General features: G+C 41.7%; 1 protein-coding gene across 8 annotated transcripts in view; it reads right to left on the reverse strand.

Moving 5' to 3' along the window:
• tanc2a (tetratricopeptide repeat, ankyrin repeat and coiled-coil containing 2a) overlaps positions 1–21820 on the reverse strand; it is a 53146-nt gene that overhangs the window by 11805 nt on the left and 19521 nt on the right. For 5 of the 8 annotated variants that reach the window (XM_027284829.1, XM_027284828.1, XM_027284826.1 and 2 more), the window contains exons 4-16: positions 13762–13901; positions 12259–12424; positions 11861–12181; positions 7972–8097; positions 7620–7886; positions 5345–5484; positions 4999–5230; positions 4744–4916; positions 3010–3090; positions 2722–2922; positions 1338–1472; positions 947–1143; positions 741–849 (exon numbers count right to left, since the gene is read on the reverse strand). In XM_027284829.1, coding sequence (XP_027140630.1) covers positions 741–849; positions 947–1143; positions 1338–1472; positions 2722–2922; positions 3010–3090; positions 4744–4916; positions 4999–5230; positions 5345–5484; positions 7620–7886; positions 7972–8097; positions 11861–12181; positions 12259–12424; positions 13762–13901 — 2288 coding nt within the window. Of the gene's footprint in view, positions 1–740; positions 850–946; positions 1144–1337; positions 1473–2721; positions 2923–3009; positions 3091–4743; positions 4917–4998; positions 5231–5344; positions 5485–7619; positions 7887–7971; positions 8098–9428; positions 9636–11860; positions 12182–12258; positions 12425–13761; positions 13902–17406; positions 17956–18219; positions 18294–21820 lie in introns of those variants that run through there. The other 3 variants (XM_027284825.1, XM_019256227.2, XM_027284831.1) reach the window with 3 other exon arrangements.

Consider the following 21820-nt stretch of genomic DNA (forward strand, 5'->3'; position numbering starts at 1 on the left):
CCTCTCCTGGCACTACCATCAACTTGACATGATAAATCTACCCTTTCAAGAATTGTCACAGCACTTACTGCTGCACTAACACTTTCTTATCGCACTACCTTGATACCTTGTTCCCTTCTCTGTAAGTCGCTTTGGATAAAAGCGTCGGCTAAATGGCTAAATGTAAATGTAATGTATCTGGTAGTGCTTATAATTTCTCCTGTGAAGCATCTGTTAATTGTGTGCTAGTTCAGTGAATAATCAGACAAACTGTTTGAAACCTACTCGTGACTGACATTGCATTATCAACCATCCTTTGCTTGATTATTCGCCAGATGTAGATACCTCACGAGAGAAGTTATTGTCAAACTCAAGATGCCCATAAATCTTGCTTATCAAACATGTATTGAGTGTACACTGCTTATACATGCAAACTGGATAAGAATAAGATGTTAATGACTTTATAAGTATTATTTATTAGCCACACTGGATCACATGGAGCTCATCATAAAAGCATTGATCACAGAGCCTGACAAACAACTGCACCAATCATTGGAGAGTCATACACATGGGGTAACAGGGTGAGCTATCAACCACCTTTATCCATGGCACAGGCCAGATCGTCTTCTTTGGATATTGAACATTTATCTCCATTACTTTTTGGATTTATGCAGTGTACAGCACCAAAACAACTCCTCATGTCAGCCCCTTCTCGTCGATACTGACCCATCTGAGGACTGTGTGCATGTGTCTGAGCTAACCTTGTAGATGTGAGCCTTCAAGATGTGATGTCCCAGCTCCAGTGTCTGCTGACGGTTCAACTTTCCTTCCTGTCTGCAGAGCCAGAAGGCCAGGAGAGTGTGACCGCTCCTGAAAACAAACAGATAAACAGCTCAGTGAAAAAAAAAAAAAACTGTCTTTCTCTCTGTCTTACTCACTCTCTCTGTCTCACTGCCGGTCAGCGTACCTGGGGTCACAGAGGAACCTGTCTTCCTGACCCTCCTCTCTCCACATCAGCCACTCCCTGAAGGAGGCGTGGTTTAGCATCCTGCTGCCGTCATTCCGCCTCAGCAGGAAAGATGAGAGCTGCTCCATCCGGTGCGCAAACTCCACCCAGCTCAGCGTTCCTCCGGTCAGAGCACCAGCGTTCACTGCCTCAAAGAGCTGAGGATGAGAGGAGAGGTCACAGTCATATTTCAAGTGTATTGTTCCATTTTCAACGTGTCAGAGACGTGCCAACAAGATTAAGAGTCTACAGCCGTGCTGGCAGCCCTGTGAGACAGACACACAGTGATGCTGTGAGTTAAACACTAGCATGCACATAGATACACACACACGGACACAGTGAGAGAGTGTACCTGCTGATCCGTCAGCGGGTGCAGCGACGCCACGGTAACGTTGAGCAGCGGCAGAACTCTCTGAAAAGACGACTGGGTCGGAAAACGTATGTTGAGCTGCAGCAGATAGACCTCTGCGAGACTCACAGGAACCACCTGCACACACACACACACACACACACACACATTTAACGTCTTCCTGTTTATTGCTGAGCAAACTGAATACGTCCACCGAAGCAAAGAAACATTTCATTGACTACAGTGGTACATATCTAAACTAACTCCTGTCCGAAATGACTTGCCCTAACTAAATGGTTCATATCTTCACAACTACAATGGCTGTGCGTATAATCTTGGTCTCAAAAGAAAGCTAAGACACGTGAGATTACTACAGAAATGATATCTAGATATGTGTCACGTGTGAGTAAATTCACCTGGAAGACTGTCCAATTTAGAATTTTTTATATTGGCCTAAAAAACATATAAACTTATATAATCTAACTTTTGACCACAAAACAGCAAAGATAAGACACATTTTATCAGTTTTTTTTGCTACTCTTTGGTCACTAGCTCGCTGAGTTAATGGGTGGTTTCCTTGAAGTGGTGAAATTAGCAGAAGCACTAAAGTGGACATGTTGCTGTTTTTGCGTATTTCTTACATGCCACTATAATCGCTCTGGGTTTGAATTGTGTTTCATTTGGGAGACAATGCTTGGCAGAGGCTTTCAGCTGAGATTCTCCCCGACGTTTTGGCATGCTACATGTTAGGATCGACACACTGTGTCGGGCTTGAGGGGTTAATTCCTTTCAAATGATACTTCAGTCACTTTCAGCCTCTCTGCTTCCACTTCAGCTGAAATATTACTGCTTTTCTCATGGACAATTACACAGAGTTCCACTGCTTTCATATCTCCACTTCATCTGACAAATGAACAGCTTTCATCTCTGACACTTCAAATGACAGGTCAACTGCTTTCAGCCTCTACACATCAACCCGCTCTTTAATTTTATTATCTTCTCTTAATTCTCCTGATATTTTAACATCTGTCATTGCTTACATAACAACGGACACTTCAACTGTTTACACTGCACACACTTATAACACAACTGTCTGCAGCTCTCAAACTTGAACTGAAATGTCAACAGCTTTTATCATTCACAATTTGGCTGATGTTTAAATTCTCTGTTCCCACAATATGAAACTTTGGCATCTGGGACGGGACGTGCATAACGCATCACACACCATCCACTATTTGACTGATTTTGGTGAAACTGCTTCATATCTTAGTAAAGTAAACTGCTAATAATAATAATAATCAATTCATTAGTAATTCAATTACTTATACAATACTTTCATTTCACTTATACTTCACTCTGTTCTTTCTTCCCTTCTTCCCCACCTCACCTTGAAACTGGAGCTCTTTAGGACAAGGTACCCTCCTTCTATCAGGTCCAGGGTCAGTTTCAGGTAGAGGTACGAGCCCTTGCTCAGGGTCTTCAGGTGGCTGATCAGCTTGGCCAGCGCTGTGTTGTCGAGGCGGCCGTTGCTCAGCGACACATTGCTCTGGATCTCGGCACTGCTGTGGATACGCTGCATCAAGTAACCCTGAGAAGACAACAGACGGACATATGGATGTACTAATCAAGGGAGAGACAGACAGACGGACAATGAGGCGGACTGTGGTCATGCTACCTGCAGGTCCTGGTCTATGGCGTTGTTCTCTTCCATCTTGTCTAGAGAGATGCGGTGGAAAGGCAGAGAACCTGTGATGTCCTGTAACGTAAAGATAGAGAAACAGATTGTGTCAATTGAAGCGGACCCTTCTCTAATTGACTGCTTGCTATGCCCAGCGCATCTTAGTTACTGCTACACATGCTTGCGCTGCACATCTACAGTTTACAGTGATAACAGGGGAAGAAATCACTTGAAATCACCTGTAGTTTGTGGCTGGACCACAGGAAAGCGGTGCCAGCACAATAAACAAAGAGTACTGAATGTCCCTGACTTACTGAGTGAATTAGTGATGAAAGTCAGCAGTCAAGTGTTGGAGTTTACCCATTGGCTGTTGCTCTTTCAAAATCAATAGTTGGCAACCTTAGTTTGTAGTCAGTAACTCCAGACTCTGAGTTTAGGCGCAGCCATCTTTGAGTCTACGCCCACTAACTGCATGAGCCCACCTTGGTCTCACCTTGTGTATAAGTTGAGCTGAGACCAGAAAATAACTTTGACTTCTTCAACTACTTAAAGGAACCCAGTGGCCCAAAGCTCCGAAGGCTGTGCCTGTACTCATAGATACACCTTATAGGGTCAAGGAAGATGTGGTCCATGCCCCACTGGGTCTGTCCGCTACCCACAAGCACAACCACAAACAGACACCGACTTTACAAGAAATCAATAAACAGTTCATGCCTCGTCAATGAAATTCACATTATAGACAACCCCACTGACTGTCTGTGTAACAATCTTGACACAATATAGCATATCAGCTATACACGGTCCACAAATATACAAGGACTGTGGGTCCTTGATTCCAGACAGAAGTAAACAAATGTAGCTAGCTAATTAGATAAACGTTAGCTTCACAAGTTTGTTGAAATTTTTTTTGATGACTCATGTCATGTTTCCAGCTGACTCATGATGAAACAGAAACCCTGTGAAAAGGGTCTGCAAGGGCCTGGTATCATGAAGAATCAATATGTTTTTACTTTAGATGTTCCAAAAGAAAGACTGATGACGCGATGTCATCATGGGTAATGTTGGCCGGGGTTGCTTGAGTGTCAAAATCCAATAAAGAGCGGGATAGAGATGCTAACGTTAGCCTAAACGCTGATGCTATCAACTTCAACACAGAGTGGCTCTTTGGTCTTGGATCTAAAACTTGACTTTCCTATCATAGCTAGTTTTACATTACCAACCTACGATGGAACAGATAAAATCAAGGAACTTCAAAATAAAACTACAACAGCCTGCACACTGTTTTGATACCAAAATACTACAGCCATGTGCACACCACTTCAGCATGTGGAGAAGAACCAAGGCTCGACAACACTCTTGATTTTGATTAAAACAACACCAGTAAGCTTTTATGTTCAACCCAGCATCAGCCATGGGTGCCATATTCCCTTCAAAAATCTAACAGTTTATGACTTTAGACTTTGGTATGAGACAGTCCTGTTTGCAATCAAACAATTTACATGTATGTGAATTTTTGCTGTTAAGAAAGTCATAAATTGTTGGATTTTAAAAGGGAATTTGGCGACCATGGATGCTGCTGGGTCAACCATAAAAGCATTTTCAAAACATCATATTAAAAATGCCAAAACGTTGGCAGCTTTAATAGGATTTAACATCCAACAGATGAATTTGATGATGTTTTTTCCTGTGTGTGTGTGTGTGTGTGTGTGTGTGTGTGTGTACAGTATGTACCTGCTGACTGGTCCTGACAGTGGTAATGACCTTCAACCAGGAAGGAAATTTCTGGATGTTTTGGGACAGGAAGGAAGTCAGTGTGTCGCCGTAGTCGGGCCGGTGGAACTCTGCCTCGTTTAGCCCATCAATCAATATAATAAGCCCCGCCCCCTCCACATGCAGCTTCCTGTCTGGAAAACAAAACAGAAAGAGGACAGATGAAATACTGAGCCGGTCTTTAGAGAACAGAATCCAGTAGACTGTATTACGTACCTCTGTAGAGAGCGTCCAGAGGTTCTAGCATTCCCCTCTGGAGGGCGGCGCTCGGATCCTGGATGCAGGAGCGCAGACTCAGCGTGCTCTGTAGCTGCGGCGACCGGTGCAGCAGCTCGCGATAGGCTGACAGCTGAGGGGCGTCGCTTAGCATTGCCGCCATGTTGTGGACGAACTCCGGGACCAGACAGGTGTAACAGTTATCGGCCTGACAGAAATGATACGAGACCACCTGCAAACCCAAGACAGGAAGACGAGGCAAGAAGTTAACCACCAATACCTTAACACAGCATGTCGATTTACCTACTTTACCTAATGTCGACATTAGGTAAAGTTTGGATCCTACCTGTCCTGCGAGCCTCCTCAGCGCGTCCTCCTGTCTCCTCCTCATCTCTGGAGTCCCTGGGCAGCTTCCTCCTCCTCCTCCTCCTTCATCTCCCCCTCCTCTTCCCATGGATTCATGGGAGAAAGAAACAGCCTCTACATCTGTAGGGTTGAGAGAAGAATATCATACTTTTAAATCTCAGTAAAGCTGTAAAGATCTCTCTTTCTCTGTGGCTGCTGTCAAATTTACTCTTAAATTCATTTCTACCGCTTTCGTGTGTGTGGTTTTTTTCCCCACTCCAGGGTTTAATGGATTTTTCTGGTGGCTCGCTTGGCCGTGAGTCCGGATCCAGGTCGTGAGTCTTGCTGATTTTATTGGGTTCTGCATGATGACTCAGCTGTCTCGTACAGAATGAATAAAGTTGTAGTCGTGGTTGGAATAACTCACTGGGGGTCCCTTTGGCAAGCATATGATACGGATTCCTGCCAACAATTTACTGAGTCCTGTTGAAGCGAGTTCAGGTCATACTGTATCAAATTCTTCTAAGACGACATCAGGTTTTTATCTTTGAGGAACTATGACTTCTTTTTGTTTCTTGTTTGTTTGAACTTCATGTACATTACTACATATTCTTGTAGACATATCTACAAATTTTTAGGCATCTTTAACTGTCTAAATCCATCAATAAGAAGCAGATTATTTATTGCTGACTGAAGAACCAGAGTTAATTTGGTGTTAAAGGTTTACGATTACATTTTTGAACCATTCGTTTCACCTCTATTACAGGAATTGGTTTATTTAATTCTAAATGGTGTAGTATTTTGATGGCCTTATTATGTTTTCCAATGAATCTATTTCCTTTAAAAAAAAAATCTACAATGATTCCTCTAAATACCAGTTTAGCTGCCAACAAAATAACACAGTATTTTAAACCATGTATCTAAATAATAGAATTGTATTTGATCCTCACCTTAAAAAGCTATGTAACTGTGAATTAATAATGGAAATACAAGGTTCAGACAAAAACATACAGAAAAATAAAGTTGGTCTGTTTGTGACAAAAAAAAAGAGAAAGTTGTTCACAAAAATCAGAAAATCTCTCTCTGTCACTGTTTTCCATGCACTTTAGAGGCGGCCCCTGACTTCAGCCCATCATTATCAGCTTCACTCAAGTTGGTGGGGGTTTATACTTCATTAGCAGATCATGATGTAAAAAAGTTCTTGTAATTGGACCCAAACACCTCAGAAACTCTCTTTCTAGAGACTTAGTTACTTTAGATGGGATCACCCTGGCCTCCAGCTCCACTGTAAAGAATCTTGGAGTTGTTTTTGATCAGGATTTGTCCTTTAATGTCCACATAAAACAAATTTCGAGGACTGCATTCTTCCACTTACATAACATCGCCAAAATCAGACGCATTGTCTCTCAAGTGGATGCAGAAAAACTAGTCCACGCATTTGTTACTTCTAGGCTGGACTATTGTAACTCTTTGTTATCAGGCTGCTCCAATAAGTCTCTTAGGACTTTGCAGTTAATTCAGAATGCTGCTGCACGTGTTCTGACAGGAACCAAGATCAGAGATCACATCTCTCCAATTTTGGCTTCCTTGCACTGGCTACCTGTTAAATCTAGAATAGAATTAAAATTCTTCTCCTTACTTATAAAGCTCTTCATGGTCAGGCACCATCATATCTAAAAGAGCTCATAGTACCTTACTACCCCTCTAGAACACTGCACTCTCAGAATGCTGTGTTCTTTGTGGTTCCTATAGTTTCCAAAAGTAGATTGAGAGCCAGAACTTTGAGCTATCAAGCTCCTCTCCTGTCGAAGAGCTTGCTTGCTCGCCAAGTGCTTGCTCGTAGTGGAACTGTTGGTCTCTGCAAATAATATTATAAAGAGTACGGTCTAGACCTGATCTGCATGAAAAGTGTCATGAGATAACCTTTGCTATGATATGGTGCTATATAAATAAAAGTAAATTGAAGAAAAAAAAAAGAACTGCACGACGTCAGTCTTTGCGAGGTGTATATGGAGATCACATTGCAAACTATAGATATGGAGCTCATTAACATCTCCTTTCCATTTGTATACTGAATATTACACATAAAACTCATGTGGCAAATCAGTATCTAGAAAGTCACCTGGATTACTGATAGCACTGAAAGAAAAGTGTGAATCTGATAGTTATTTGAAAAGATCTGAAAAAAAAAAACTTTTTTATGATGTTATCCTCAATGAACAGCACTGTAAAGAGTAGTTTCCACAGATTGTTGTGAGGTGTGTATGATGTCTTACGTTTTGGCATGGTCTGGCTGCCGGCAGCGGTTGGCCACATCCGGTTTCCATGACAACTGAGTGCTAGCAGACGAGCGATGATGGCTGTTTTGCCAAAGCCCATGTTGCCGACGATGACCACACCCCGGCTGGTTGACGGGTCGCCACCGCGAAGACAAGCGTCCACTTCCTGGAAGAGCCATTCCCTGCCGGTGAACAGCCAATCAGACGTGAGCCCGGGTACCTCGAAGTGGAGGGGCTTCAGGTTGAGAGAGGGGGTGAAACGAACTGCAGGAGAAGAGTGAGAGAGAGGAGTGTCATAATGCTGCTTGGAAAAATATACTTGAAAGTATGTGTGTTTGCATGCATTTACCTCTGTGGTCCAGTTGACTACGATTCCCAGAATTCTGTCTGGGCATTCTGAGGGACGTCCTTGATGGGATGTGTCTCTGCTGTTCATCCAGATAGGCTAGATCTTCAAGGTGGGCAGAACTGGTGGCTAAAGAGAGACAGAGAGATGAATAGGTTCATTTTCTGCAAATGAATTGTAAGAAAATATCATTTTCTTCTATGATAAATGTCAAAAGGTACAAGTCTGATACATAAAAAGTTCCTTCCTTTGCCCAGCAATACCAGCTGAGGTCCGCAAAGTAAACTACCCACATACTTATACCTAGCAAGTTTTGTTGGTGTCAGTTGGCACCAAGCTCTTTCTCCTTGCTCCCAGTCTTTATGCTAAGCTAGGCTAAACACGTCCTGAATCCAGCTCTGTACTTAAAGTAACGATTCAACAGTTTGGGAAATGGCATTATTAGCTTTCTTGATGAGAGTTGGATCAGATTTACCACTCTCACTGGTAAATATGAAGCTACACCCAGGAGATGGTTAGCCTAGCTTAGCATAAAGATTTTGAAACAGGTGAAACCAGCTAGCCTGGTTCTCCAAGGGTAACACAATCTAAATATCAGCCTGTCTAAAGTTCACTAATTAACATGGTACATCTCATTAGTTTAATCTAAACACAAACCACAATGTAGAAATGAAAAGTTGTAGTTTTACTGGGGGTCATTATTCTAGCCGACAAGGACAAACATGCTTCAACAGCCCAAAACATTCTAAACCTGTATTCTTCATCCTTCTCCTTTCCTTTTATTTCAGTCTGGATGTTGCCTATGATTGACAGGGCAAATAATAGCTAATATTATAGTAATAATACATTCAGTCATATATGTAGAAGAAGCTCCAGTTTGTTATAAATCCAACATTAATTAAGTATAACATTAATGTTGGATGTAATTAATGTTTAGGTTTGTTGGAATCAAGCAGTGACTTCCTGGATTCTGCGCTGGTTGCTTGGCAACATCACAGTGTTGTGAATTATCCTAAATGGGGAATAACTTTTCACTTTGTGAATTCGGTGCTGTTTTGTTGCTGATGTTCAACAATGCCCAGGAGCCAACAACAGACAGATCAAGAACCTGTAGGAACCACAGCATGCACTCATAAAAGAAGCTGAACTCTAAATATAACCACAATCAAAAACATTGGTCTGAAACACTGAAAGGTCTGCTTCAAAAATGAGAGAAGACTGACAGTGGTTATGCATATCTGTGGCTAAAAGTTAAAAATCAAAAAATCTGTCTTCCGTTTCTTATCTATTGTTAGTGAAGAGAAGAGCAGACAGGATTTAAAGGATATTGTCAGAGGAGCGCTGTGTCTTGACTTCCACTACAGTCGCTGTAAAGCTGATTTGAAAGCTACCAAAGCGCTGCTAAACGTTGGAAACACTGAGCTGTCACGACTCCCGACAAAAACAGACAAAAAACCTACCTAGAGTTTGATCCAATTAATCCTGTAACAATCCTCCGACACCACAGAGAATGTCACTGCTGGCTATGCCTCATATCCTGTGTGCGTGTGTGCGTGTTTTGAGAAACGTCATACATGTCACTTCCTTCCTTTCCCAAAGTACTCATGGTTTTTAGATTTTATGAGACACAGAGAGGAAAAAGAGGAAAGGGAGGATGAGATGTGAACATGTTTTTCAGCCTGGCTGTTTTGTATCCACACATCACAAACTAAAGCCATGGAGCTCATCGGCACCTCGTTTCTGTTCGTGGACAGATTAAATACCCGTGTTGTTTGGGCTTTAGACAGTACCAGAACTACTTCCCCACTGCTCTCACTCTTAATGCTAAGCTAGGCTAAGAATCACTTTGTGGTAGCTTCATTGTTACCAGTGAGAGTGGTATTGATTTTCATCATCTAACTTTTGCCAAGAAAGCTACAAAAACATAGAGAGCTGGATTTTCTTCTTTTTATAAAGTCTAGAAGCAGGGAAGCCACCTGCTGACACATTTAAAGCCTACTGGGTAAAATTCTCTATACAGTTGTCCCTCGCTATAACGCAGTTCACTTTCGCGGACTCGCTGTTTCGCAGATTTTTTTAGTGTAATTTTACATGCTTTTTTTTACAGCGTACTGTACAGTATGAACGCGCATTGTGTTCTGCGTCCTGATTGGCTAACTAAGAGAGTACTGTACAAAATGCGTGTAAAAAGGTGTATAAAAGTGTGTGGTTAGGGGTTTTACGGCCTTAAAACATGTATAATAATTGTAAACCTTACTTCGCGGATTTCGTTTATTGCGGGTTATTTTTAGAACGTATCCCCCGCGATAAACGAGGGACCAGTGTGTGTGACAAAAAAAAAAAAAAGTTAATCTCTGATAAAGTCTATCTGACTTTGTGTTTACTTTGTGTTTATTACTTGCTGCTAATTAAAAATAATAATAAATTAGATTTTTTGTGGAACAAGTTGCAAGCATAACTTTGCCATATTCTAAACATATATGGTTGATATGGTTCACATATTAGCAAACAATATCCTATTTACAGATCCAACAGACAGCCATTTTAAATATACTAATATTTAAAGTCAAACTGAAAGAATGAAAAGGAAGTTGGTGCGTTGGTGAGTTGGTGATTATGTTGCATTTCAGAGTAAAACAGGGACCAGTTTCACAGAGAAGTCAGTCATTGCTTAACAAATACAGTACGACGTGGAGCTGTAGTGAGTAATGGTTTTGCAGATGAAGAAAATAGACCAGGAGGAAGATGGATGAGGATGTACACACACACACACACACATCACATTTAACTGGATATATTCATGTGTGCTAGCTCAAGATTAGTCATCAAAAATCATTTAAAAATGAAAATGTCACAATAAAATTACATATTTTTGAGAAGGTTAACAAGAGATAACTGAACAATCACAACACAGGGAGAAAGAACCAGACTCACATTTCTCGTGGCTTTGAACCTGCAATAACATGCCAGTTATTTCTTCATGTTTTTGGCCAGCACTTATGTTATCCTATTATATACTGAATTTGTTAGAAAGCAGTTTCCTCTGTACACATTCAGCAGATGTAAAAGAATTAGTTTGAAGACAATAGTAAAGACAGATGAACATGAGCCACCAAGAGCCGGGTTCTGCTCGAGGTTTCTGCCTATCAAAGGTAGTTTTTTCCTCGCCACTGTCACCAAGTGCTTGCTCATGGTGGGAACTGTTGGGTCTCTGTAGATAATATTATAAAGAGTACGGCCTAGACCTGCTCTATATGCCACGAGATAACTTCTGTTATGATTTGGCGCTATATAAATAAAACTGATCCGAGTTAAAGTTGCAGCCCGTAACACTAAAACAAATTGCTGAATGAAGCTAAAATGCAGCTTCAGCAGCTTTTTTTCTAATAAAACAGGCCACAGTGGAGACAAATTTCAGTGACAATTATCATCTCATTAAGTCTACAAAGACTTCACACTCATACATTGACCTGTCTTTCTTATCCAACACAGTTCATTGCACTGTTGAGCCTGTGTTAACCTACATATGACAATAAAACTGAAGTGAAACTAAACTCCTGTTATCCTGAACTGCAGTGGTGGAAAAAGAATGTTAACTCTAACAACACACAGGCACTGGCTGCAGTGTGGTAGACTATATACGCCTCTCTTTGTTAGAAGCTCTGTTTTAAACCCAGAATGGACAGATAATTATCATGGAAGCGAGTCTTTGTTTGCTCTCTATCACCAGTGAACTCACTACAGTTAAGAAAGAATGATGTATTTCCTTCCTAACAGGAAAGAGTGTGTGGGAGCGCAGTGCACGACTGGAAACCACTTGATTCACACACACACACACACACACACACACACACACACACACACAACATACATCATCCGTCTGCCATCTTACCAGCAACTGAATTGGGGCGGGGCATGAGGTAGAGAGGGATGGAGTGGGTGGAGCCTGATGAGCGGGCGGAGTCAGGGCCTCGATCTGGGTGGAGCTTGTTGAGGCTGTAAGTGGAGGCAGCCATGTTGTCCTCCACCCTGTACAGGAAGCCTTCGTTGGTTCTTCCCGCTGCTACCATACTGGAAGAGGAGGTGGAGGCCACCACCGGCCGGCCCACCTGCTGCCAGAGGTTCAGGCTGCTGCCGTGGTAACCATCACCGGGGTACTTGGTGCCGTTGTCCCGCTCCGCTGCCGACTCAGCAGAATAGCTGGTCAACGTGGCTGAAAGATGACAGAGAAGGTGAATAATTCAACAGTGTGAGGGTGTTTTTCAAGAAGCTGTGTCCAAAATATGTCACCTATGATGCCGCTGTCTCTGCTCTCCAGTGTTGAGGTGGGGGAGGTGACGGAGGCATGGTTGGGGGAGGCATGCTTGTTGTTGTTGCCCTCCCCTCCAGCAGGAGGCTGCAGTGTGGAGCATGGGGAGGCGCTACTACTGGCCAGACTGGAGGAAGGAGAGATCCTCTGTGGTGAAAAGAAGAGAAGATTGTATTTTCATCTGAGTGTGTGCATGAATATAGGATCTACAGCATGTTACATTTACATTATGTTACTATCCATCATATATGAATCAATGTTTGCTTTTGCAACAAAGGGTATGCACTATTATGGTGTTTTTTTACTCCAACATATTCAGACATCTGCAGTTACCAGAATAAAATTACAAAAGTAACAGTTATTTCTCACTAAAGCAATGAAGAAAAAAATTATTAATTAAAATTAAATTTAATGAGACAAATAAAAGAGGTAATTAAAAACAAGACAGTAAATAAATGATTCATAACGTGGTAAATATAGTAAAAGTTTAAAACCACAGGCATATTAAATGGGCTATGCTTATTGTTACACAGTACATGACAACCAAATATTACATAAAACAGGCAGATACAACATTCAAATGCATGTACTTACATGTTAATGCATAAGTAGTCATAATGCAATACATAATAATATAAGGAGAGCGCTCTGATGCTGCCTGATGTTTTTTATTTTTATATAATAATGCTGCAGCAATAAAGCTTCCAGTGAAGGATTTTTACTTGTAATTACATCTCGCCCAACATGTCAAGCTCCCTTATCAGCTGATATTTACATATCACAGATGTATGTATAGTGTATATGTTGTCCAATAAACTGTTTTAAAACTGTTGTTGCTTGGTGTAATTCAGAAAAAAAATATTTTATTCTATTTTTTTTTTTTTTTTTTTAAAGGTGCAGTGTGTCAGATTTGGGGCCTTTATTTTCAGAATAAGGCAAATATGGAATACAATATTTCTAACTATGATTTCATGCATGTATAATCACCTGAAAATATGAATCTTTTTGTTTTTGTTACTAAAAAATTCTCCTTTTATATCTACAGTAGGAGCAGGTCCTCTTTCATGAAGGCCGCCATGTTGACACATTGTGTTTCTAAAGTAGCCCAGAACAGACAAAATAAATACTGACTGTTAACAGGGCTTTGTGTTTCTCCTTCACACTAGGAAAGTGAGGGTGATGTGAGGAGATTGCAATGCAGCGATTACACCACTAGATGCAACAAAATTCTACACACTGGACCTTTAAATGTATTCATAGTTGTTTATCATTCTTAAATTCACAGTTAATTTAAACACAATAATGTCACAAGTGATTTGAGGGATGAATGTTTTAATATTTTAGAAACTGTTAAGTCATTTCTACATTTTAGACTGACCTTTCACAATATTACCATACAACAATGAAGAAACAAGATACACTGACTGTGATGGTAAGGACAGCCTAGCTGTTTGTAAGTGTGTATGTGTGTGCGAGCTGATTACCTGTCCATCGTCCTGGGCGTGGTAAGATGACCCCGGCTCTCCACTGATTGCCTTTTCCCCGAGCAGGAAGCCCAGCCTGGTCATCAGAGCGTCAGCTGCCTCGTCTACTGAGGGCGGAGGTCCTAACTCCTCATCCTCACCTGGAAAGTGAGAGAGTGAAGGTTTGTATTTGTTTTGAACAAACTGAACTGTGACAACTCGCTCCTTTTCAGAGCACTTAATTAAGTCAGTGGAAACAAGTCCTTTGACACATTATCACAGTTTAGGCTGCTACAAACTGGAGCAATATTATCACTCACTTTGATTTGTGTTTCGCAAATAGAAGTCCAAAGTTCACACTCACTCTTATAGTTCTGTTTTTCTCCAGACAGAAATATCCTCTACGCCACTTTAGCTGCTCAGTGCTCCACTATGCACACCAGCTAGTGGCTAAATCTGTCTGCTGTTCTGCTATGACTGTCCAAACCTTTGGTTTCTGACTACATTTATTTAAATAATTGAGTATGTTAAAGGTGTCGTTAAACCCACAGAGTCCTACAGAGTTCTCCTCAGCTCTATGAAGCTTTAGTGTCTTTCAGTTCACTGTTAGAGCTCTCACAACATCCTTTTTGGCTGCAGCTGGCAGCTGTTTTTCAGCAAAAAAACTTCTAACAAGACTAAGAGTCTCCAGCCACGCAGGCAGCCCTGTGAGGCTGTACTTAGATACAGCAATTCTTTGAGCTAAAATGGAGCTATGGTTGTGGCTGTGTTCCACAACACCGAATTAGTATGTAAATAAGGGCGATGTGCTAGGTTCTACACACGGTAGTAGCCTCGCTAAGTAGTAACAGCATGGTCAAATACAAATGGAGCCACATAAATCTCGTGTTCTCTTGTTTGTCCCTCCATCCATCATCTACTTTGTTGCCGTGGAGCCCCGCCTCCTCCTCGCACTAGCATCTGTCCAATCAGGTTGAAGAACAGTTATAAATATGTCCGATCAGAAGAGATGATGAAAACAGAACAAATCTTGAGAGAACTTCAAACACACACACGCATGATCTTCGAAGCAAAGCCTTCTGGGAAGACAGCGTGTGGAAGTGTAATTGATCTTCATATTAATATATTCACTATCATGACCTAAATATGCCAAGAGTAGACACACACACACACACACACACACAGACACAGACACAGACACACACACACACTTCTATGTATATACACTGTATATACACACACACAAGACTGTAAGCCACAGCATGAAAGCTCATACTCTCTGTCTCTTTCTCTGACAGTCTATAATTACAGCTATAAATTGCTGACTGTTGGACTAAATACCAGAGAAGCATCACACACACACACACACACACACACACACACACACACACACACACTGAAAATAAAACCAACCAAACACAAAGCACACTGGGAAGACCGTGTGTGTATGCACGCACATACACGCATGTGTGTGTGGTCAGTCAATGACAGGGTGTGTGAGTCGTTTTTAGAAGAAGAAAAATAAAATGGAAAGATCAGATACAGCGAGCACAGACTTTTCCATTTCTGTCTAGTTAACTACTGCAGCTTCTGATTCCTTCCATCAACCCTTCTTTCCTTCCTTTCTGCCTTCTTCTCTCATCTCCATCCTCTTGTCTTCTTCACCTATCTCCTTCCTTCAGTCCTTTCTTGTTCCCTTACTTCCTTTCCATCTGTCTCACGTCCTTTCTTCGTTCTAATTTTCTACCTACAGCACCTTTCCTAAAGATTAAGTTGGATTCTGTTGTAAACATGGGTATTTAAAAAGGTACAGACAGGGTTTGAACCTGTTACCAAAAAGCCTACTGACAAGATTAGCTACTGAAAGACTGCGCAATTATCCTGATATCTGAAAGATGATCATGTCCTTCTCTGTGATGGCATTTCTCAGCTCTAAGCATTTTGTTTTTTTTTATAGATTTTCTTGGACAACACGTTGCACAACCTTGTTCTGTGCAAGTATACCCTCCTAGATCGTCTCTGTCTGGGCGACCGAGCGACAACACAAGAACAAACCCCATGACAGGAGTATGTGGTTTTGATAAAAACAAACATATGTGGTTGTGAATAAAAAAAAACAAAACACTAAACCCAGCTAAAAATAAAAACTAAAACACCAATTTATTTGTTCGTCAAGCCTTCATGTTGAGCTGAAGTGCTACTCTTGGAGAGCATGGTCAAAACGTAGATATGACTGGTGGCAGTAGTTTCTTGAAAGTTCCCAAGCTTCCAATGCCATAGATTTGAGGATGCACAACCACTTTGGCTTTGCCACTAAAGGCTAAATAAATGCTTAGATAAATATAACAAAGGAACAAAGACGCTCAGTTTGCCTCCAGACTGTTTCTGGCACATCTGTTCATCATTTGATTGGTGGTTGGACCCGTCAGTCAAGACATCAAGTCTTAGAGAATATACATTATCTATGTTATTTCATTGTACAGGTTGACGGGTTTACCTTCAGTTTATTGTGTCTGCATTTACCATTAAAAAGACACATTTTTATTAAAGTATTACTTATGTATCAAACATCATATCTGGTAGTAGGAAGAAGCATAAATCCTCACAGCTGCTAAAGATTTATGTGACATTTCAGACAAGGACAATGGCCCCTGTTTGCTCCCTGAGCCTCCATCTCAAGTTGATGTACACCGGTTATCACTCAGCCTTGAGAGTGGGGTGTCGGTGATGTCAGTAAGCCAATGGATCAATACATATGGAAAGAAATTACAATTGTTGTCGTCAAGGTCGCAGACATCAACCACACAAGACAGGCCTTTTTTTTTTTTTTTTACCCACGGCTCTGTCTGCTTCCATTCCCCCGCCATCGACATCAAGCAACCTGACACTTGAAAATTCCTTTGTGACTATGAGGGCCACACAAATCAGACTCTGAAAAGGTAGGATTGACTGCAAAAGGCTGTTTGACATTGATGCTACTCTGCTCCTCTAAATACTGTCTGACTTTGGTGTTCGATGTCAAATTACAAGCACTGAATATACTGGAAGCATATTGCGCGGGGAGAGGGGGGATATTCTTTGGGCAAAGTTTTGGGGCAACTGTGCGCCATTACACAATTTGGCCTCTATGTCAAATTGGTTTCAAAACTTGGTGCTCTTGGATGAATCAGTTCTGGATTTCCTGTCATGTTGTGGCTGCCTCACCTGAAATAAAGGCCACCTCAGTTTGAGCACTGACAGATTGAGTGAACACAGTGGAATCCATGTTTTACTCGCATGGCTTCACCTTTTGTAATCAGAGATGACACAAAAACAGAGAAAACCTTGTTGGGAACAATATAAAGACTTGGCTTTGAAGATTTTGCTGGATGTAGGTATTGTAGGTAGTAGGTATTATACCTCCACTAAACAATTCACCTTGGAAAACACTACAATTCGATCAATTTTGGATGTATTCAAAGACAGTATGTTGTACCTGACTGTAATGGATAAATATTATTAAAGGGGCACGTGAAGTTCAGTTTGTTCATCATTTCGTACTCTGTACGAGCATGTAAAAGCAGTTTTATTACATCTTCTGTGGTTCTGTAGAGATCTTACCAAAGTTGGAACAAATAACCCTGATGATGTCATCTGGGTTATCAGGACAGAGTCCTTGGCTCTTACCTTCGTCCTCACTCCTGCCTCTTCCTCCTACGGGACGTTCCACCCATTCCCGACACAGCTCAGAACTCTCCTCGTGGGACAGACAACAGCAGATGTAAAACAACAAGCGGTGCAGGAGGTTGGAGGCATGGCCGACGACCCCCGCCGCTATGACTCCGCCACAACCACAGCCATAGTCGTCCGCCGGTCTCCATGGGCGACGCATGGAGGACCGCTCATGGCGACACCACTTGGACCTGGAGCGGGCGCACGCTTTCAAAATAGCTGCCGTGCAGTCCATAGCTAGCTAGCAGTGGGGTCCTGATTGGTTCAGAGTGGTTCCATGTAGAGGGCGGCGTCAACAAATCAAAGGGGCGCTACTTATTGCCCCAGAAAACAACAGTTAGCGTGATGAATAGGAGAAAGGTTCTTTAAGTCAGCAGTTAGCGAGGTTTGTTGAGTTGCTTTTGTGCCGTTTGTCCTCTCCATCAAGCTTTCTTGTTGTGTGTAATGTAAATGAACATGATGACATCACCATCCAGTCCTCTTCTCTTTGGTCCTGAGCTCCTCCTTCTCCAGAATACACAAAGGAGAGAGGGAGAGAAAGATGAAGGAGGTAGGAATGAGGAGATAAGAAGAGGAAGGGACTCTCCAGGAAAAGAAAACACACTAGAGGTACTCTAACTTGTAAAGCACGATGACTGTAGTTAACAAGCAGGACAATGAAACATGTGAATACTGTGATAATAAAACTCTTCATGTGTTCGTAAAGTAAAGGTATGCTGTTACTTTCAGAGGTGAAACCACACACTTTTAAACTTGACTTCAACTCACAGCAGATCTGTAATCCACAGCTTATTGTCCTCTGGAGCCAAAAAAATGCAATCCTTTTCATTCACAGGTAGAGCCTCCTCCAAACCAGGCAAAAAAAGAGAGAGAACAACAAGTAGAGCATGAGGTGGACAAGATTCAGTATCCTCTCAGATCATGTCCTTTTTGGTCAGAAGCACAAGAAGAAGTTTCCAAGTGTTAGAAGAGTTTTTCTTTCAACAGCGGAGCCTCCATATCTGGTCTGAAAGACGACCTCCCTCGTCTGACTGCACCGCAAATCAAAACCTCCCCTCCTCCAACCCAAAACACACACACACACACACACACACACACACAGGAGAGAAAGGGAAGGACCGCAGGAGGAGCTGAACGGAGAGAAGTAATCTGTTACATGTCGAGAAGCGCGAGGAAAGTTTAGAAAGACAGTCCGGTCTTCTTTCTTCTTGTGGAAGAAAAACACAGCCAGAGAGAGAGAAGGGAAGGACTCGGATGAAGGTCGGCAAAGAAATGCTGCAATTACAGTTTAACTCCTTTTTCCAAGAACAGAAGAGCATCTGACCACAAATCACAGTGAAGATGGAAGATCGGAATCCACTTAGGACCAGAAAATGTGAAAAACGTAGAAAGAAAAGTACTAAATAAAGAGCAAGACTGACTTAAACATCAGTTAGGATCAAGAGAGAAACCTTTCAGTGACTCAAGAAAAGTGAGAAAGATATCCTGCTGTGTATGAAAACGATAAGAAGGCAGAAAGTGTAACACTAATTCTTCTTTACGAAGAAATGAAGTTGAGAAAATAGGGTTTAATGTTTTGAGCTTGGCAGAAAACTGTGTTACAGATTGTTCTTTCTTAAGGATTGTTCTCCCAATACATAAAAAAATGTACATATGACATAATATCTAGGGAGTGTGGGGGATAATGCAATATTAAAATGTGTTCTTTCAGCTTTCTGATCCATTTAAATCAGTTTGTTGATGAAAAACTTTGATCATTTAGATTCTGCCTGCCGTGCTAATATTTATCATTTACATTTAAATCCATTTATAGTGGCTATGATCCATTTTTTTAGTGATGAAGTATCAAATGATGAATAAGTCAACAAATGTGAACATGAATAATGAATTTCAGCTCATTGTTCAGGCCTCTGACCTCACTGTTCTGGTTCTCAAAGCTCTAAAATCACACTGTACACTACCTGCTCTTCACCAAACAGCAGACAGCCACAGTAAGTGAACACGGTAGAAGCATTTAGCAGCTAAAGAGCCAGATGTTTCCCTCAGGCGTTGGTAGAGACCAAAAAAAAGAGCTAAAAGACTCCAAATGAAAGATAATGTTACAGGATGTGTAAATAAGCAACTATTGCTGACTAACAAGTTTGCCATGTCAGTGTTTGCAACTTGTTTCTGCTGTGAAATTCCGAGATGTAATGTTTTCATTAGTGATTAATCATCTGAAAATAAGTGCTGTCATATTTTGTGTCATTATATTTTTGTTGATCACACAAGAAGCACTGTGGAGTGTTTTAGAAGTTCCCCAGAAGCGGCTCATCGCTCTCTTTCTCAGAGAATACAAGCCTTGTCTATTTTTGATGGATGCTAGCATCAATGAGCAGATCGAGCTGGCTGGAAGACAGAAATGGCATCGAACACCCGCTCAGTTTTCAAAATAAGACACCCTGTGCAGACTCCAGATGGTAAAAACAGGCACATGGAAAACTATATAACTACGTAGCTAGTTACTCAAGTTAACAAAGTCTGGTGAGCAAAGCTCTGAAATCCTCCTGGTGGAGAATGAAGTTGGGTGGAGAACGAATGCAAACAGCAATGCCGCCAACACAGAGCTGTGTCCGGTGGAATTAAGGGGCCAGAATGAACCTTTCATAACTATAGACACTGCGGGTCCTCCACCATGTTGAACCGTCATGTCGCCCACAAGAGAAAAACTAACACTAACTACCATAGATGCCACCACAGTTTCTCCTTCATGCTAGGAAGGAGAGGCGAGGAGCCTGCAATCAGCAGCTATAAAGCTAGATACCATAAAACACCAAATTGCCGTTATAGTCAAAAGCTGAGATGGCAGCTATTAAGACACTAAAAGCTGATTAACATTTAGCCATAATGCTGCTGGATGTTTCTCTTCATCTCGACTGTATTTAGCTACCACCTCATTAAAGTGTGGAATAACAAACGGCATGACGAAGAAGTCAGTTCATCAGCAGCTTCAACATTCAACAAAACCGCCAATAGTCAGTGACTGTAGCACGTGACAACATAAAGCATGAATGCATTAACTGTGCTGTCACCGTTCGCTCTGTTTTGTTTTTACTACAGATTTTAAAAAGTGGTTTGCATTTCTATGACATAATCATTTTTCATACAGTAAACAGACGTCAAGCCAGATTCTGGCCTTAACTAAATGTTGACCAAACACATGGCTATGCCTTTCTAGAGCTGAGATGACATGGGTGAGGAAGAGGAAGACAACGGGGGAGAGGTAAAGCAGAGGAAAGACGTCGAGGAGTGAAGAGAAATAAACTGAAATCAGAGCTTGTGTGTACCGACTTTAAGAAGTTGCCTCGGCTCATTATGTTTCTGTTTTGACAGGGAGCAAAGCAGCAGAGACAGAGAGAGAGACTCCACATGGTAATGTTTAGGAGAAGTCTGTCAAGTCAACCCCGAGGAGGAGGAAGAGGAGGAACAGCAGGGGAGGAGAGCAGAGCAGAGGGAGGCTGGCAGGGGGTTGGGTTACATTTCTCTGTTTTCTCTCGTTTTCTCTCTCCCTAAAGGCACAGAGGGACGATCAAATGCAAGGTCAAAGGTCCCCACACACACACACACACACACACACACACCCCTCGGCTGCCAGACACAGTGTAACAGGTCACAGCTGTGTGTGTGTGTGTGACAGGAGAGAGAGGAAAAGAAGAAGAAGAAAAGGTCTTCTAGCGCTGGTTGTGGTTTCTGCTCGATTCAACCAGTTGCTGTACTCCATGCAGGGGGTGCGGGGGGTGTTTTTCCTATACAGCTTATGGTTTGACTATCCCGTAAAACGATTACATCATAATGGCGGCCTAATCAACTCCATATCTCTTAAACCTTTCCGACTGTGCACATGGTTAACCCTTTAAGCTCATCGTTCTCACCTGGTTTGAATGAGAAGAGGTGTGTTCTAGTTTTGTGTTTGTGTTAGTGTTTGTCGTCTGTTTACTCACGATATCAAGATCAAGTGTTTGAGGTCCTGCCCAGCTGTCAGAGTCAGATCTGATGCTTATATTATATACCTGACAGATATGGGATTGTTGAGACTGATACCGAAAAATTCACCAATAAGGCCGCCGACATATAGTGAATTTTTGAGCTGGAATGAAAAAAGACCTTTTCTCTGTGGATTGTGCTTTGAATTTACGTCCATATTCTGGGTTTCAAAATGGCGCTTCAAAAACCTGTGGGTGATGTCAAGTTTTCACCGTCCTCTCTTCATAAGGTCTGTAGCAACCGATAATGTAATAACGTCCAATAATGTAATAAAGCCAATAACGTAACGACTTGCCAATAAGGTAATAAAGTTTTTGGGCCAATAAGGTAATAACATTTTGCCAAT

Source organism: Larimichthys crocea, chromosome XII, assembly GCF_000972845.2.
Source record: "Larimichthys crocea isolate SSNF chromosome XII, L_crocea_2.0, whole genome shotgun sequence".
In the NCBI taxonomy this organism is placed as follows: domain Eukaryota; kingdom Metazoa; phylum Chordata; class Actinopteri; family Sciaenidae; genus Larimichthys; species Larimichthys crocea.